The sequence below is a fragment of the Pelophylax lessonae genome (assembly GCF_965119305.1).
Source record: "Pelophylax lessonae genome assembly, chromosome: 1".
NCBI classification, from domain to species: domain Eukaryota; kingdom Metazoa; phylum Chordata; class Amphibia; order Anura; family Ranidae; genus Pelophylax; species Pelophylax lessonae.
Window position 1 is genome coordinate 166,259,005 of NC_138768.1, and position 18,662 is coordinate 166,277,666.

At 43.4% G+C, this 18,662-nt stretch overlaps 1 protein-coding gene across 2 annotated transcripts in view; it reads left to right on the top strand.

Annotated features, from left to right (window-relative positions):
• The window catches only part of RGMB (repulsive guidance molecule BMP co-receptor b), a 127,609-nt gene that overhangs the window by 77,889 nt on the left and 31,058 nt on the right, over window positions 1–18,662 (top strand). For both annotated transcript variants that reach the window (XM_082243070.1, XM_082243069.1), the window contains exon 3: window positions 5,346–5,854. In XM_082243070.1, the coding sequence (XP_082099196.1) occupies window positions 5,346–5,854 (509 nt within the window). The remainder of the gene's footprint in view (window positions 1–5,345; window positions 5,855–18,662) is intronic.

Sequence of the window (18,662 nt, forward strand, 5' to 3'; positions counted from 1 at the left end):
CAAAGACTCTCTCTTGGATAGGGCGCCCAGCAAAGACTCTCTCTTGGATAGGGCGCCCAGCAAAGACTCTCTCTTGGATAGGGCGCCCAGCAAAGACTCTCTCTTGGATAGGGCGCCCAGCAAAGACTCTCTCTTGGATAGGGCGCCCAGCAAAGACTCTCTCTTGGATAGGGCGCCCAGCAAAGACTCTCTCTTGGATAGGGCGCCCAGCAAAGACTCTCTCTTGGATAGGGCGCCCAGCAAAGACTCTCTCTTGGATAGGGCGCCCAGCAAAGACTCTCTCTTGGATAGGGCGCCCAGCAAAGACTCTCTCTTGGATAGGGCGCCCAGCAAAGACTCTCTCTTGGATAGGGCGCCCAGCAAAGACTCTCTCTTGGATAGGGCGCCCAGCAAAGACTCTCTCTTGGATAGGGCGCCCAGCAAAGACTCTCTCTTGGATAGGGCGCCCAGCAAAGACTCTCTCTTGGATAGGGCGCCCAGCAAAGACTCTCTCTTGGATAGGGCGCCCAGCAAAGACTCTCTCTTGGATAGGGCGCCCAGCAAAGACTCTCTCTTGGATAGGGCGCCCAGCAAAGACTCTCTCTTGGATAGGGCGCCCAGCAAAGACTCTCTCTTGGATAGGGCGCCCAGCAAAGACTCTCTCTTGGATAGGGCGCCCAGCAAAGACTCTCTCTTGGATAGGGCGCCCAGCAAAGACTCTCTCTTGGATAGGGCGCCCAGCAAAGACTCTACTGGATAGGATGTGGTAGGAAAGGATGCACAGTAAAGTCAGTCAGGGTTCAGAGGTGTCCGTATGCAGAGTTGAAACTCCCCGGAGACATAATTGTGAGCTGAAAAATGAGTCACGCGGCATTATTGGGTAGGAGATTGTAAAGTGTTCAGGCGGTCTTAATGGGCTGCTGACATTGGGGAAAGCCTTAAAAGAAAAGGGATCTGACGCCTAGGTTATCAGTAGTTACGAGAAACAAAAAAAAAAAAGGGGGGGTTTATTTATGACCGCTGCAAACTATCTGCAGGTATACCAAACATCCGAGTAATGGTAAAATCGGTCAGCGCAGATCTACACTCCCCTAGTTGATGACGTGGGAATAATTAACCACTTCCATATTGGGCACTTTCACCCCCTTCGTGCCCAGGCCAATTTTCATCTTTCAGTACTGTCACACTTTGACAATTGCGTGGTCATGCGATGCTGTACCCAAATGAAATTTTTATATTTTTTTTCCCACACAAATAGAGCTTACTTTTGGTGGTATTTAACCACTGCTGGGTTTTTTTTTTTTTTTAGTAAAAAATACAATTTTTTTCTTAGTTTCTGTCAGTAGATTTTTATAAAGGATTATTTTTTTTCTCCTTCACTGATGTGCGCTGATAGGCTGCACTCGTGAGGTGGCACTGATGAGGAGGCACCAATATGCTGCACTGATAGGTGGCACTGATGGGCAGCACAGCTGAGCATGCACTAAATGCAAAAAGCCAAATCAAATGTCATAATAAAGAGATCCACAAAATAGAAGCCGCAAAAATTTGTCCCATATTTCATAAAGTCCGAGACAAAAGGGGGAAAAAAAGTGCATGTAGCAATGTGCAAAAAATTTCACCACGCAAATCTGTGCAAACACCCTGTGCAATCCTTCCACCAATCACCCCAAACTGACTCACTTGATGGGAGTGGCTGGTAAAGTTATAAACCAGCTTCAACGCCTTCTTATAAAATGTCCAGCAGACCGGCTCTTAACTCTATAGATGATATTCCCGTCTTTATAATCAGGCTCTCTCATAGAGATGTATGGTGGTATGTAATTTTAAGAAGAAAGGAGAATCCACATAGCGTAAATCCATAAACTCTATCCGTTTTTAAAAAAACACAATTGTATCACTCACATTTTAAAAATGTCCACCTGACACTAAGGCTCAAACGCTTTTTGTTAAAATGTTTCCGTATTGCTACCGGCTGTCACTCCATAGCCGTGAGCGCGATTCTGACACGGTGGTGTCCAATGTCCTAGCCCCGCCCAACTAGTTTCGTCGTCCGACGTCCTCAGTGGAGTTTGGGGTGATCCGTGGAAAGATCACACAGGGTGTTTGCACAGATTCGCCTGGTGAAGATTTTTGCACATTGCTACATGGACTTTTTGCTCTATTTTTTTACTTTTATGCAACCATTTTTGCGGCTTCTGATTTTTTGGATCACTTTTATCATGATATTTTGCTCTTGGATTCACAGTATATATTTGTTGTGCACTATATGAATTTGTAGTTTGATTGTATTTTTATATTTATTATTTAATTTTCTTGTGGCACTTATTCATCACTCCTTTGAGAGTGATTGCTTATAATAATTGTTTACAATAGTTGCACTAGCACTTTAGGATAGAGCACAAAGAAATTGTTTCTTAATAGGGGATAATTCATTTCATTATCCCCACTTCATCAACTAGGGGAGTGTAGATCTGCGCTGACTGATTTTCTCATTACTCTGATGATTGGGGAAAGCCTGCTGTGTCGGTACACAATGTGTATTCCTATTGCAGCTAGTAAGTCTGGCTGTGCAATTGTGAGATCTGAAACCCATTTCACCAAGTTTACATTTTCTAGGTAGGCAGAGGATGTTAAATGTGCTGGAAAATGAAGGTTTTATTTCTACTGAAACCTTCAGAAATGATTGTATCAGCTAGGCCTCTTGTACACGAGTGCTTTGGCTCATACAGCATAAAAAATAGGACTTTCTGATGCTGTGAAATGCATTGAGGTCTGTCAATGCGACATCATTTCCGGTTTTGTCACGTCTTCCCCGGTGGATCGCATGTGGAAGTTGAGCGGCGTTCCTATTGATCTAGGCCAGCTATTTCCAAATTTCGTCCCTCCAGTTGTTAAGGAACTATAATTCCCATCATGCCTAGTTATGTCTCTGAATGTCAGAGATTTACAATGCCTCATGGGAATTGTAGTTCCTGAACAGCTGGAGGGCCGTAGTTTGGACACCCCTTGTCTAGGCTCATTGAGTGGGTGCCACTTGTAGGCACAAATGTGAGTTTTTATGATTTGATTTTTTTAAATTTTTATTAATAAAACGGTATTGCGTGATTATTTGGCTTCACATTTTATATTTTGAGAAATCTGTGGCGAGTATACATCCTGTTGCGGATTTGAGATTTAGGCCTCCTGATGCCCAGCCCCGGACTGGCTTGATGGTCTTTTGCTGATGCATGTTGGAAAATACCCGGCCCTTGGGGGAACAAGGAAGTTAATTTAAGCGGTTTGGATCCTGATGGCCTGGGGTTGAGTGGCTCATTCACATTTGGGTGGCGGAGCACTATTTGTGAGCACCATATGTTTCCACTAAGAAGAATTCTAAGCACTTTATCCAGGGGATGACTGGAAGAAACAGATTGTGGCGATTGACTTTTTTTGATTTTGTTTAATATTGAATATATTGCACTTATTGAACACTATTGTTTGTAATCGTGCCTCATAAGCAACACGTATTTCTTGTTTGGTATATCACCAAATTTGATGGCAGCTTTACTCACCGGACATTTTTATCTCACAGGAAGGAGGTGCCATTTATAACTAGGTATAAAAAAATCAGGTGTATTTCGGCACCCGGGAGGCACAGCCGCTGCCAGCAGCCTATCAAAATCAGCCGAATGGTATTTGTGTACAGCGACGTGTGCACCAAATGCTGACCTTCCCTGTACGCATACGGCCTTAAAAACAGTAACGCTCAGATGTACGGACAGCTGCCATGAATTTCAGCCTGTCATTGATTTTGGCTGGCTGCTGGCAATGGGCTTTACGCACTACCTCTGCCTCTCGTGTGCCGAAATACGCCCATTTTATTACACTGTAGAGACCAAAGAGTTATATACCCTAGTTCCTAAATCCCATCTGTGTGCATTAAATTGAAGAGTGTGCAGAGATATACAGTTGGTTTTCTTTATTAGGAAGCAACAGCCTGAGTAGAAAAGCCTGCCCCTGGCCAGCGGTTGCAAAAGAGAACCCTTGCTTTCTGTGTGGCAGCAGAGATCTGACAGACCACCGACTGATTCAGAACTAGTTACTCAATCAGCAGGGAGAAAGAATTTTGCTGATTGCAGAGCTCTATATCCAACCCTGGCAGAGGGTGTGTTGGAATTCTGAAGGGAGACCACTGCTTCCATGCAGTAAGGGTCCTTCTCTGCAGCACGCTTGCAGGGGACAGGCTTCTCTACTCATGCTGTTGTTGCTTTAAGAAAACAAATTGTAAGCCTTTGAACACTTGGAATATATTTTAGCTGAGTTAAACATAAAGCTCAAGTTCAGTTGGGCATTAACTTTGCAATGTAGTAAAGCTTTATATGTTTAGGTGGGTGTGCCTATCAAATCAGTTCGCTTTCACAAATATATTTGCTGTTTTGATAAGCTTCTGAAATGCTTCCAGACTTATCTGTGAATGTTCTAAACCATGGGTGTCCAACCTTTTGGCTTCTCTGGGCCACATTGAGTGTAGAGAAATTTTCTTGGGCCGCATATAAAATATACTATAGTTAAGGTATATAAGTAATAAAATGCCGCCGCGCCCTTTCCACGCGGCTGCACCCCCCCCCCCCCCCCGCACTATGTTAACACCACTAGAGGATGATCAAATGAAATGGAATCAGTATACAGAGGTTTACTTCTTCTGGGAGATATTAAAGGAACACTCTAACCACCATGACCACTTCAGTGATTTGAAGTGGTCATGGTGGTAGGAGTCAGAAACACTGCACATGCTCACATCCCCCCCTCCCCTCCGAGGCAGCCTCTGCCTACTGTTAGTTGGAACCCGCTGTGGCCATGCCCCCCGACCTGACTTTCTTCCTCCCCAGCAAAAAAATGTCAGGGGGCAGTGGCCCGCATTGCCTGGGGTTCCGGGCCGCAGGTTGGACATGCCTGTTCTAAACCTTTGTGTCACACATATATGTGACAGTAAGGAGGTAAGTCGTAACAAGAGTTGTCACATATATGTTGCGTATGTTGTTCCCCGGGCGCATTCGATCTGTGACCCCAGTACAGTAATGAGCTGTCACAGCTCCCTGTCAAGTACCAATGATTGGGATCCAGTAGAAGGGGCACCTGATTACATCATCACTGTGTGCAAATCAATGAGCGCAATCCCAGCCTACCGTCACGGGCTATTTAAAGGGTCAACTACAAGGGGTTAAAGGTCTATTCATGTTAACAAATGGGTATTTTACATCTGTCAGCTCTTTATTTTCACCCATAATGCCTCTATACTAGTTTTGTTTTTTGTTTTTTAAGCACGTTTATATAAATTTTGGATGTTTCAAGTATTTATAACCACCTGTTTTCTGTTCTTTCAGGCTACTGTCATCAGCAGACGCAGTGTCGTATTCAGAAGTGCACAACCGACTTTGTGTCATTAACGTCACACCTAAACACAGGGAGCGATGGCTTTGACTCTGAATTCTGTAAGGCCTTGCGGGCCTATGCCGGCTGTACGCATAGAACTTCAAAAGCATGCCGTGGAAACCTAGTTTACCATTCTGCCGTGTTGGGTATCAGTGATTTGATGAGCCAGAGGAATTGCTCCAAGGATGGCCCCACTTCTTCAACCAATCCAGAGTTTTCCAACGACCTTTGTAACTTTCATAGTAGGGCGGCAGCACGAGAACTAAGGGCAGGGGAGCAGTCGCAGCCCAATTACCTCTTTTGTGGCTTGTTTGGGGACCCTCATCTAAGGACTTTTAAAGATCATTTTCAGACTTGTAAAGTGGAGGGAGCATGGCCACTGATAGACAACAATTACTTGTCTGTTCAAGTGACGAATGTGCCCGTGGTCACTGGATCCAGTGCTACTGCTACAAACAAGGTACCTATTACTGTCACACTGCTTTCATTAAATAGCTGGAACTTTGTATAACATGTTTAAATGCAACCATGTAAGCAGGAAACTTTAGATAATGTGTTTCAGTAACTTTGTTTTCCTTCTCCATAATTGGGCAATTTGCTGTTATCTGAAATGGCTGAAATTTTTGTATTCCTGCAGATAACTCCGTACAAATTGCATATTTCTGTACCTGTCATCTATACCAAAAGGTTAAACATTCATAACCTTTTTAGTGCTATCCTTAACAACATATGGGCTTGTTGAACCCATTCATCTATTCTTGGTTAGAATGTCCCCCTCTTTTCAGCACTGGCCATTTCTGACCACCGTAGTATTGATGACCTTTTTCAAGCTAGTAGTGTCTCCAAGCAGGATCATGTATGCCATCTTACTGGAAGCCCTTGTATGTTTTGTAGGGGATTTTTTGTACATATGGTGGGAGATTTAGCAATGCCTCAACTCATAAAGAGGTTTTCCTCAACTCATAAAGAGGCCCGATCACCCTTGTTCATGACAATGTCTGTGTAAAGCCATCACCTGACCAACGTGTAGTAGCTTTTTTTAGTGCTCTTTTGCCATTCCTTCCTCCATTGCAGCCACCAAAATACCTGTTGTCTGCCAGTGTTAAATCCCGAGTGGTGATGTTCCACTCTCGGTCGTGCTTCAGCTGTTTGACTATTAGGGCTGAGCACTACATCATTGAAGGAAGTCGCCTGCTCTGGCAATTTGGCAGTGGTTGACATAATAAGAGGAATGGTGGGGAATCACCCAAGAGGTGAGTATAAAGTGGTCATTGGTTGGGCGTTGCATATACCCTGTCACCTTTTCCTGAATGCGCAAGATTACAGGATCTTAATTGGTAATTATGTGCCGTTATTCATAGCAGCCTATCAGAATGTATTATTTCCTGGACTGACCTTTGCAGATTTAATTCTTTTATGGCTATCTACACCTAAAGTGTACCTGTGACCATACAGGTGGTTCCCAGGTTACGAACCCGATAGGGACCGTAGGTTTGTTCTTAAGTCAAATTTGTAAGTCGAAACAGTGCATTTTTAAGTGTAACTCCAGCTTGTGCAGGGATGTTCTGGGCACTTCTGGGTGTGCAGTTGTGTTATCTGGGGCCCTTGCAGCCATGCAATACTGTAGTGTGGGATGTGTCTGGCGCTGCAAGATGACTGCTCGATGGTATCCGGGACCAGCGTGGAGCACAAGCAGCAGCCATTGACATCCGTTCATAAGTAGGAGTCGTTAGTGACTTAGGGACTGTCTGTACTTTGGGCATTGCTTTGGGCATTAAACTACTTGCATTACAAGCACTTAAAACAAGTCATTACGATGCTTTCTAGTTGCTTTTATTGTGAAGTCATTTATGCTCTAAGATCACAACAAATCTCATAATATCCTTCAGTTTCTTAACAACTTAGAAATGCTTTTTGGTTGTTTGTCAGATCGCTGACAGGCTGCCAAAATTCTGCTATAGTAGAAAATCTACAGTGCCCGTGTTTTAAATATCGTATCTATAAGCATTGTGGAGAAATTTTAATTTTTTAGAGAGAAATGAGGGATTGCTTTTAAACGGTTTTTATTGATCTATTAGGATCTGTAATTTCTAGTGTGCATGATCTGGGAACAGATTCCCACACACACACTTTTTGGGTGGGAGTGGGTACCTGGTTTTGCCAGGTACCCACTCCAAATTCCTGGTAACTTCGCTGCACGGCAATCTGGGTCATGTCCGGCCCCTCCTCCCTCCCCCTGCCTTCTGGGACCTGTATGTCCCAGATGATGACAAAACCATTCATAAAGCGCAATCGCGACTTGCGCAGTAGAAAACTGGCTGCGAAGCCTGAGGGCTTCACTGCCAGTTTCCCTTACTTGCAATGCTGGTAACCTGCACCCGAAGCCGATGGACGAATCGGCTTAGGGTGCTGGCATCGTGGGATCCCTGGACAGGTAAGTGTCCTTATATTAAAACTTAGCAGCTACAGTATTTGTAGCTGCTGAATTTTAATGTTTTTGTTTTACAGGCTGGAGCTCCGCTTTAAGTAGGCACACTTTCTTAAAGCTTTTACCGCTAAACTTGTAGTATTAGGATTGGGTGTGCACCAAAACAGGGAGTCTTTAGTTGACCAATTTGGCCTCCGCTTCTGTTGACCTCAATTTTATTTTTTTTGTACTTTGCATACCTATGTGGTGAGTGCCCTTAGACATGTTATAACCATCAACGCAGTTTAGAGATCAGTGTGTGTATGGTTATATCATAAGTCTGATTGGTCCATGTATGGTGCAGCAAAGCACTGCACTTTGCACTACGCTACTGAATAAAAACCATGCTATTCCAGGAAAAGCTAAACTGTAATTACCATAGTATTGCAACATATTCGGAATAGAGTTCACATCTTTAAGCCTATAGGTAAAATGACTGAGGTTATTTGTATCTTCAAATGTTATGCCAGTGACAGGAAAATCAACTTTTCCACACAATACTGCATTTTCAGTCTTTATTTCTGAAACGTATTATGGCATTATGTATTATTTGTTTAGATGGCAGATATTTGTTGCATCTGCTGGTGTTTTAAAGGCCAACTGGAGCCAAAATCCTTTCTTTTTAGTTAGGACATCCCTCAAAATGCTGTCTGTGTTACAGGTCTTCCCTTCTATTCGTTTTTTGGTCCAATGTGGTCGGAAACTAAGAAAAATACAGTTGTGTTTTTTTTTTTTTTTATATATAGTGGATTGAGGGAAGTGCTAGAACATCTGTAAGGTTTTTGTCATTGTCCTGGTGTCCTCATTCCACTCATTTGTTGTCGTCCTGTCACAAGGATAGAAATGACGGGACATCTGCCCAGTGACGTAACATCTGACATAGGTCCTTTTCTACTACATTCAGGACTGGAAAATGGCTGGAGTGGTTTTATATGCATGCCAAAGCCCCAATCTGTTTCTAACACATGCAATGGATGTAGTCGTCTATACTAGTCCAACTGCAGATTTTATCTTTTACTTTGTCGCCTTTTAAAACTATGTTGATGTAAACCTGTACTTATGGAGATATAGAGTTCACCATTGCTGTCCTCCTTGTAAAGTTGCCTGGACAGAGATGACAGTTACTCTTATGATTTAAATCAAGCCTTTTTACTATTGATTTAAATTGACTCAATTTTAAATCCAATCCACCCTAATGAAAAGGCTAGTTACTTGATTTTTTAGGCTTCCATAGTTTTGCATACTATACCTAGAGCAACCATGCAACAAGCATTTCAGGTTAGTGACTCAAAACAATGAAGTATCTGCCTGACAGCCAGGGAACTAGCTTTTTAAAAATGAGATGTCTGCAGTGGCAGTATTCATGTGTCGTGTCAATTTTCCTCTAAATGAACAAACCATAGGTGATTTATGTGATGAAGACTTCAGTTGGGAATGCGGGTTGGAAAATGCTTTTAGCACTGAAGAAGAAGGTTCTTTTTACGTGGAAGTTCTCCCCGGTAAGAGCTGTGCTGGGGGCAGAGCTGGAAGGAAGAACGTCATTAATAAATCACCTTTACTGTTGATATGTGTAAAGGGTTACCAGGTATTGAAAGAACTCTGTCACATTAAAAGAAAAAAATTCTAATTGAATAGTCGTTGACCGGGCTTGGAGTTGTGTGCTATTTATTTTTGAATTGGCTCTATAATGGCTTGACAGCTACATTGAGGACTGATGGCCCAAAAAAAAAAAACACCACTATTTTAAGAAATTATAATAAAATATTTTTTTTCAATATATTCATTTAAAATGTGTTTGTCTTACAAAATCCCACAAAGAGTGGATTTATATTTTAGTGTTTAACAAGGGATGATGGCAATCACACCTTCAGTCGCCATATGAACTTTCTTTCCATGCATCCTTTCCTCTTTATGTCTAGGCCTCGCTTATAAGGGTCCATGTACACGGGACGCTGGAAATGGTCGTTTAGGAGCAGTTGGGCGTTTTTTTCAGAAGCCCCTGAACCCATCTACATTTTATCTTATCTGTCCATGTACACCAGGTCGTTTACAGTCATTTGCAGGCAGTTGCATTCAGGGACTTTTTTTAGAACGCAATTATTTGCGTTCGAACGTGTGTTTCCCGGCGTTTCAAATGCACAAATGCGTCCGAACGCGATGACCCGCGTTTAGCGTTCGCGTTTTTCCATTTTAAAGGGGAATCATTTTTTTGACCTCTAGGAACGCTTCTAAACGCAAACGCCGCTAAACGCGGGTACAAACGCGACCGAACGGACGTTTCAAACGTCCTAAAAATTCCAGCATTCAAAGGGACTTTTAACAACGTCCCGTGTACATGGAGCCTAAGGAGCTAAAGTCTTGTAAAGGTTTAGATTCCAACTTTAGAAAGGCGGCATAGCTCATAAAAAGAGGAAATAGACAGAATATTGATTGGTGTCCACATTGCACTCTAAATGGAAAATATGCAAAGATGCAATAGTAGAAGTACACACGTAGGTTTACTATGATTTTATTGGTTCTATAATAAAAGTTTTTAAATTCATGATCTCTGATAGGGTGGAGATGCTAATTAGTAATGCATGTCACATTCATTGCACCATATGTAAATCCTTCTACCCAAGTGCAGAGGAAAAAGATGGAAAAAAAGTAAAGTTGTTTAAAAGTCTGTTTTTTTTTTTTTTTTTTTTTTTTTACCTTAATGCATTCTCTGCATTAGGGCTCTTTCACACACACTGTCCGCTGGACGGAGTCCATTTTTCTCAGCGGGGGATCGAGCCGCCGATCCCCCGCTGAGCAGCAGGAGGACAGCTGTGTCTCCGCGCTGTGTGCGGAGACACAGCTGACAGTTCCCCATGCATCTCTATGGGGGAAATCGGATGTCAACTGACCGTCAGTCCGTTCTCACCCGATCCCAACCGATCCGATCCGGATCCAGATTTGACGGATCTCCGCTGACATCCGATGCCCCATAGGAATGCATGGGGGGACCGTTCAGATCCGCCAAAAAAACGGACAAGCGGATCTGAACGGTCCACCTGTGTGAAAGGGGCCTTAAGGTTAAAAAAACAGTCAATTCTCTTTCCAAGCCCCTTGTCCCTAAACACTTACCTGACTGCTGTCATTGTTCCAGTGCTGTCTTAGCTGCAGCTGTGCTGTTCTCTCTTCCTGGTCCCACAGGAGACACTGAAGGCAGTAAAGCCATAGGCTCCTGCTGCTGTCAGTCAAACTCCTGGGAGCAGGGGCATGGCTTGCCGGTGCTGTGTGTCTATGGGCATACACATCATGGCTTAGAACAGCCTTTCTCAACCTTTTCAACACAGAGGAACCCTTGAAATAAATTTCTGGTCTCGGGGAACCCCTTCTAAAAATTATCTACAATTGATGACACATTAGTGTGACAGTCAGTGGGAAGAATGCTCCTTACTCTTGTCATCATTGGAAATAATTTCCCCCTTACAGATAGCTAAAAGGAACAATGGTGTCATTGGAAACTTATCTGAGAGGCAGAAATTGCCCATTGCTCAGGGAACCCCTAGCAACCTCAGGAGGAACCCTGGTTGAGAAACCCTGGCTCAGAAGCTCTCATGCTGTATGTATGTGTGTATGTATGTGTGGTATGTATATGTGTATATGTGTATGTATGTGTATATGTGTATATATGTATGTATGTATGTGTGGTGTGTATATGTGTATATATGTATGTATGTATGTGTGTATGTATGTGTGGTGTGTATATGTGTATATATGTATGTGTGGTGTGTATATGTGTATATATGTATGTATGTGTGGTGTGTATATGTGTATATATGTATGTATGTGTGGTGTGTATATGTGTATATATGTATGTGTGGTGTGTATATGTGTATATATGTATGTATGTATGTGTGGTGTGTAAATGTGTATATATGTATGTATGTGTGGTATGTATATGTGTATATATGTATGTGTGTGTGTATATGTGTATATATATATATATATATCTGTAACCTAATTTTAAAATCTCCTTGTGTACATACACCTGTGATTCTAGCCTCAGGAATTCAGATTTTTGCTGCAGAAATCTGCGGATGGCCCAATGCTGCGTAGTGGACAAGTATAGCCCATTCTCTTAGGAAGAGTTGAAGGGGAAGCCAGATTTGAAATATTCTAGCATACCAGCAGAGATTTGCAGACGAGGAGGAGGGGTAGACGAACAGCAGTGCTCAATTACCTCCTTTATTATAAGAGCTAGGTGGACTGCAGAGACAGAGAGGGTCCTTCTCTGTAATATCAGAGTGAGTTTTTTTTGAAGACATAAATAGTTCTCCTTGGAGTTCCTCTTAAGAACTGTTGACATATGCTATCTAGAGATAGAGAGCATGTTGTTTTTAGTCAGGACAGATTGAGGGCCTGTTCACACCATAATATGTTGCACTGCTTCAGTGATAAGACACTCAGATAAACCTGTTTAATTGCTTGGTAACACCAATTGCTAATTAGCTAATCGCATGGCAGCAACTCAATGCATCTAGACATGGTGAAGACGACTTGAAGTTCAAACCGAGCATCAGAATAGGGAAGAAAGGGGATTTAAGAGACTTTGAACGTGGCATGGTTGTTGGTGCCAGATTGGCTGGTCGGAGTATTTATTTCAAAAACTGCTGATCTACTTGGGTTTTTTTTTTTTCATGCACAATCTTCTCTAGGTTTTACAGAGAATGGTGGGGAAAAAGAGAAAATATCCAGTGAGCCTATAATAAGGCTTACCTGCAGGTAAAATGAATATCTCATAAACCTGCATGGTTTAGGAGATATTCGACCTGCATGCAGCCGCTGACACCAGCAGCGCATGCGCTCTGAAGGTCCTTGTCGGAAAGTAAACTCCCGCGCATGCGTCATCGCGGCCCCGGCCACTCACAGCGCCGGAGCCGCCGAACCCGGAAGAGATGCCAAGGGAACATGACAGCTCCCTCCGTGTCGGTGCTTTGTTTTAAGGTAAGTATTTCCTAATGAGCTAGTATGCGATGCATACTAGCTCATTATGCCTTTGTCCTGCAGGTTTTTTTTGGGGTTTTTTTTTTTTTTTTTGAGGATACAACAGCTTTAGACCCCATTCACACTAGCGCGACTTGTCAGGCGACTTGGTCACCTGACAAGTCGCGGTGGGTCACCTGCCATTGATTAGCACATGACCCGTTCTAATAGGTGCGACACAAGTCGCTCCGACTTGGAAAATGTGTACTGTACTACTTTGGGGCGACCTGGAGGCGACTTGCATTGACTTCAATGATATGAAGTCCGTGCATGTCGCGCGTGCACCGCGACTTCACAGGTCGCCCTGGCAAGTTGTGTCGCCCCTGTGTGAATGGGCTCTTAACTGACTAGATCATTACCCAGGAGTTTACTTGACTTGATGCTATATTCTGATTATAAACTGTTTTTTTGAGCAGTGTATATCTAAGGAAAAGTTAAAGGCCTATCATTACCCTTTAAAATGGTGTGTAAAGTGGTACGTTTTCTGCAAAGGGACTCCTCAAGGTAAAGTTGGATGTTTTACCTCAGGAGGCGTTGTGGAGGAAGCTGGCGGTGAAGGGGTTAGGCCGTGCAGCAGCTAATAACATGCATTTTCTTCAAGTCTCTCTTTGTGGGAGCTGAATGCGGCATTCATAGTCAGTGGGCAGCCAGCCTTCGCAAGGTGTGTGTTATGTGTAAACTTGCGGCATCTGTCTGCTTTGGCTGACTTGACCATTGTGTTTAGCAAACAGGCATGTTGTTACAATGTGCTCCCTAGCATGTTTCATTATGGGCCCATTTGTGTATATAGTGCGGTTTGTGTCAAGTGTTTCTCAGTTTTATCTTGTTTCCAGATAGAAAGTGTGCAGAGTTTCAGCTGTCACCAGCGCGCAGTGTGGTATAAATGTTAGCGGGCACTAAGCAGTCTTTGTCTTCAGAAAGGTCACATGACACAACACTGGAATTTCGCAAAGGCTGTGAAGATACGACATTTATTTATTTCTGTGCCTCTGAAGGCCCCCATAGTCAGCTCGGATTCCAGCCAGTTCCTGCTTCTACCCTCACTCGTGGATTGGCTGCCCTCCTTTCTGTTTAAATTGGATATGTACTTTAAAGCATATCTAAGCCCAAAAACAAAAATGTCATCTATTTTAATCATACAGTGCAGTAGTGGTGCACCGAAAACTCAGGATGCACTAGGCTAAAACCCAAATTGAGGGTTTTTAAAAAAATCTAAAGTAGTTGTATTCAACTTTTTAATTAATATCATGAATTTAAATAAATATGAATTTTGGTGTTGGCCATTATCGGCACCTTTTTAAAGCGGTGTTAACCACTTGCCGACTGCCGCACGACTATTTACGGCGGCAGTCAGCCCCTCACAGGCAAGGCGACGTAGGGCTACGTCGTTAGCCTGTGAGGCTCAAGGGAGCGAGCGTGCGCGGCCGGAGGCGCGCTCCCGGACTCTCCCGCGCGTGTGCCCGGCGGACCCGATGTCCGCCGGGCACTCGCGATCGTCCGTTACACCGGGAGAAAGGCAGGCGGCTAATGTAAACAAAGCCGCCTGTCAGTCTCCCCTGTGTAAGAATGGTGATCAAACGGTTCGGCTATGTAGGACCGTTGATCTCTGTTCTTACACTAGTAGCCACAGCCAATCACAGTTAGAAACACGCCCCTAGGGACACACTTAACCCCTCCTTCTCAAAAAAAAGTTAACCCCTTCACTGCCAGTGTCATTTTTACAGTTTTACAGTAACAGTGCATATGTATAGCACTGATTACTGTAGTAATGTCACTGGTAACCCCAAAAGTGTCAAAAATGTCAGTCGAGGATCCGATCTGTCCTCCCAAATGTCACAGTCCCGTAAAAAAAATCGCAGATCGCCGCCATTACGCGTTAAAAAAAACAAAAAAAAAACAAAAATGACAATCTTTCCCTTTGTTAGTAAACGCAATAACTTTTGCGCAAACCAATCAAAATACGCTTTTTGCGATTTGTTTTTTTTTTTTACCAAACATAGGGTAAAAAAAAATTGGCCTAAAATGTTAAATTTTGATTTTTACATTTTTTTTTTTTTTTTTTGGGGAATTTCATATAAAAAAATGTGAAAAATATTGTTATTTTTGCAAAATTGACGCTCTTCTTTTTGTTTATAGCGCATGATCAAAAAATCGCACAGGTGATCAAATACCACCAAAAGAAAGCTCTCTTTGTGGGAAAAAAAAGGACGTCAAAGTAGTTTAGGTACAGCGTCGCACGACCGCGCAATTGTCCGTTAAAATCACGCAGTGCCGAATCGCAAAATAGGCCCTGTTCAGGAAGGGGGTAAAATCTTCCAGGGCTTAAGTGGTTAAAAATCCTGCTTGGTGCATATTTGGTCAGCACCTCCCCATTGAAAATGCAGCAAGAACCCATCAAAAAATGCACAGTGTTTTTGATGCATGACCACATGACCTATGAAAAAACACACCAATAAGCATAGTAAAATCTCAGGCGTATTCAGCAGCCATTATAAGCACTTTTTTTTTTTTTTTTTTGCTTTCGGCGGCCGAAATTTCAGTGCATCAGTACAGGACACAGGCAAATTAATCATGGACCCTGGGTTATAGGCTCACTTATCAGGCTAAGAATATTTTCAGCAGGTAAAACACAAAAAAACTTATTTGTATTGTGTAAATAGTTCCATTTCATGGTGGATTGCAGGGCCTAGTAGTTTAAAGTGGTTGTAAACTTCAGACATGAAATATGAATAAAGCATATCCCTCTATAGTATGTACTTGTCTCAATCCAGAGCATGAAGTGTCGTTTCTGTCTGCTGCTGACACCAAAAGAAAAAGGTGACAGGAGAGGGATCTCCAGCTGATTGACAGCCTCAGCTCTGTTTCTGTGTGCTGTGTGGAAGGGGGGGGGGGGGTGTCTCTTCCCTCCAATCAGCTCTCAGAGCTTTCCTCACTGAGCTCCGCAGTGTGTAATTTCAGCTTTCTGCCCCCTTTTTTTCTGAAAGCTCAGACTCTGCTTTATAAATTCTGGACTTTGAATGGATTCAGAGAAGAGAAGACTGCAGATAAACAGGTGCAACTTAACGTAGGAGGATTTGTTTCATCTGTGTATCACCTGAGCCCAGTCACTTCACCGGATATATGTAAGGATTTTCAACCACTTTAAAGTCCAATCTGTCCTGAAATGGTCACCATCAATGTAAAGAGCCTACGGTGGCACCTACTAAAAATAAAAGCTTAACCTGTATTGAGTTAAGCAATAACAAATATTTTTAATTTTTAAATTACGCCTTTTTGCAAAATCCTGAAATTGAATGTACATAAAACTGTAAATAACCAAATTTCTCTAAAAATCTGGAGGTTTTCATTTTCACTTTCAGCGTTTTTAAAAGACCCCCCCAAAACTATACATTTTCTGAAAGCAAAAAGCCAGTAGAATAAATGGAATGTGCTTCTGTTTTTTAAGACCCTGCGATATTAGCGCAGATGTTTGCCAAAACATTTGCTAAATGCACTAAAATCATTATTAGCGGATACAAACGCAGCAAATTTTACAAAATCCATGCTAAGTTCCTTCTAAATATAAAAGCTAAACCTGTTTTGAGTTAATAAATAACAAATATTTGTACATTTTTTTAATTGCAGCTTTTTGAGAAATAGTGAAAATCAAACGTTCGCAAAAATTTCTCTAAAAATCTGGAGGTTTTCCTTTTTCACTTCCAGCTTTCAGAGTTTATAAAAGACCCCCCAAACCATATATTTTCTGAAAGCACATGGCCAGTAGAATAAAAAGAAGGTGCTACTGATTTTTAAGGCACCGCTAGATTTGTGCAAATGTTTATTAAACCAATATTTTTGCTAAATATACACTAAAATCTTTAATGGTGAATTCATACATGGCAACATGTGCAAAATTCCTACTAAATATAAAACTGTATTGAGTTAATAGATAACAAATATTTGTACATTTTAAATTGTACCTTTTTGAGATATGGTGAAAACTGAATGTACGCAAAACTGTAAATAAAAATCCAGAGGTTACCATTTTTCACTTACAGCTTTCAGAATTTGAAAAGTCCCCACAGGCACACTGGCGCGATGCGGGAAACCCTGCAAATCCAGTGTGCGTTCCCACTTAGCACCTGAATCGCTGGCAGCTCACACTGCCCTCCGCGAACTGCTGCGGGTGTCAATACAGACACCCCCAGATCGGTTTGCAGATCACAGTGGAAATTGATTTCGGACACGAATCAAATCGCATGGGTGTGAACACCCATGTGATTCGATTCTTTTGCGGACAAAAAAAAAAGGGTCCTGCACGAGTTTTGGTCCTGTGCATCCCTGTAAAGGTACGCTGTGTATGCCCAGGGTGAACATGGCCTAGGCCCCTTTCACACAAGCAGACCTATCGGGTTTGCCTGTTTGTTTTTCAAGTGGGCCCAATCGGACCACCTATTGTTTTCTATGGAGAAGCTGATGTAAGTGGACATTTACACCCGCCTGCATCCGATCTGGTCCACTAAAAACAGACAGATGTAATCCCCTTCCCCATCCATCTAGCAGAAAGGATAGGATGGAAATGGACAGGTGGCCTGTTTCTATCCGACTGCCCCATAGAGAACAGCGGGCTGTGTCTGTGTCCTTTCTGCATCAGTGGAGCAGACCTGGACCTGTCATGTGCCTGCTCAACAGGGATCAAGCAGAGAGATCCCTCGCTGTGCAGGCAGATCTGCTTGACAGAGTCCGCTCCATGATTTTTTTTATTGGGGTGGGAGTCTTTGGGGAGACATCAGAGATCTAAACAGACCCCCCCCCCCAATATCTCTTTTTTGAAACAGAGAAGGGGACTTAAAGTCCCTTTCTCCGCAGCACTTTACATGAATGAAATAAGGAGTCTGTACAAAGACGTTATTCATTCATAAATGGACAGTCTGACATATTAAACTCTCGGTTGACTGTGATCAGCTGAGCTGTCAGTGGACTTGGGAGCCATCGGTATCGAAAGCTGCCTCAGTTCACTGCACTACAGGGAGGGGGCTGGTAAACCCATGCTGGTGTTTGCTTTACCAAGCCCCAGCTTCACCAGCACCCCCCCCCCCCCACCGCTCAGTATGACAGATGGCTGGACACAATGCTGGTCAGCAGCTGCAGGCGGCGGGAGGGATACAGCCGGGGGGGGGGGGTGGATGCTGGGTGCAGGGGCCATTACCGGGGGGGGGGGGATTGGTCTGCTTGGGGGAGCATTCTGTGATTATTTTTTTTCCCCTCCCCGCAGCACCTGAGTTTGAAGCTGGCGGGAGTAGCAGAGAAGGTAGCTGCAGGGGATCGTGTTTGTGGGGTGGGTGAACCAGTGCTGGGGGGCAGGAAGGGGGGGGGGGGTGAAGGGGATAGGCAAGGAGGGTGGGGGAAATATTTTAGTCGAGCTGGAGGCAGAGAGGCTGGGGACAGGGAAGCAGCGGCGGGGGGGGGGGGGGTGCGGGGGTGGACACATTTTAGTCTAACAACTCTGGTCAGCGGATTTTAATCAGCTGATCAGAGTTATAGAATTCTAGAACTTATAGCAGAGGGAGAAATTAGGTCCGTACAGCGGACCTGGCCAGCTGCAAGCAGTGCTGTAGGGCTGTACGGACCTGACAGTGAAAGGCTTAACGTCCACATGCCATGCATACATATGGGCGGTCAATGTTTCTGTGCTGGGAGCACCTTCCCAGCACAGAGGCCAAGCTGTCAAAGACAGCTCTTCGTTTACAATATTTTTAAGTTGGCATGCCTTACAAACAATCTCAGTGGTCGTGTGATTGCCGATCCT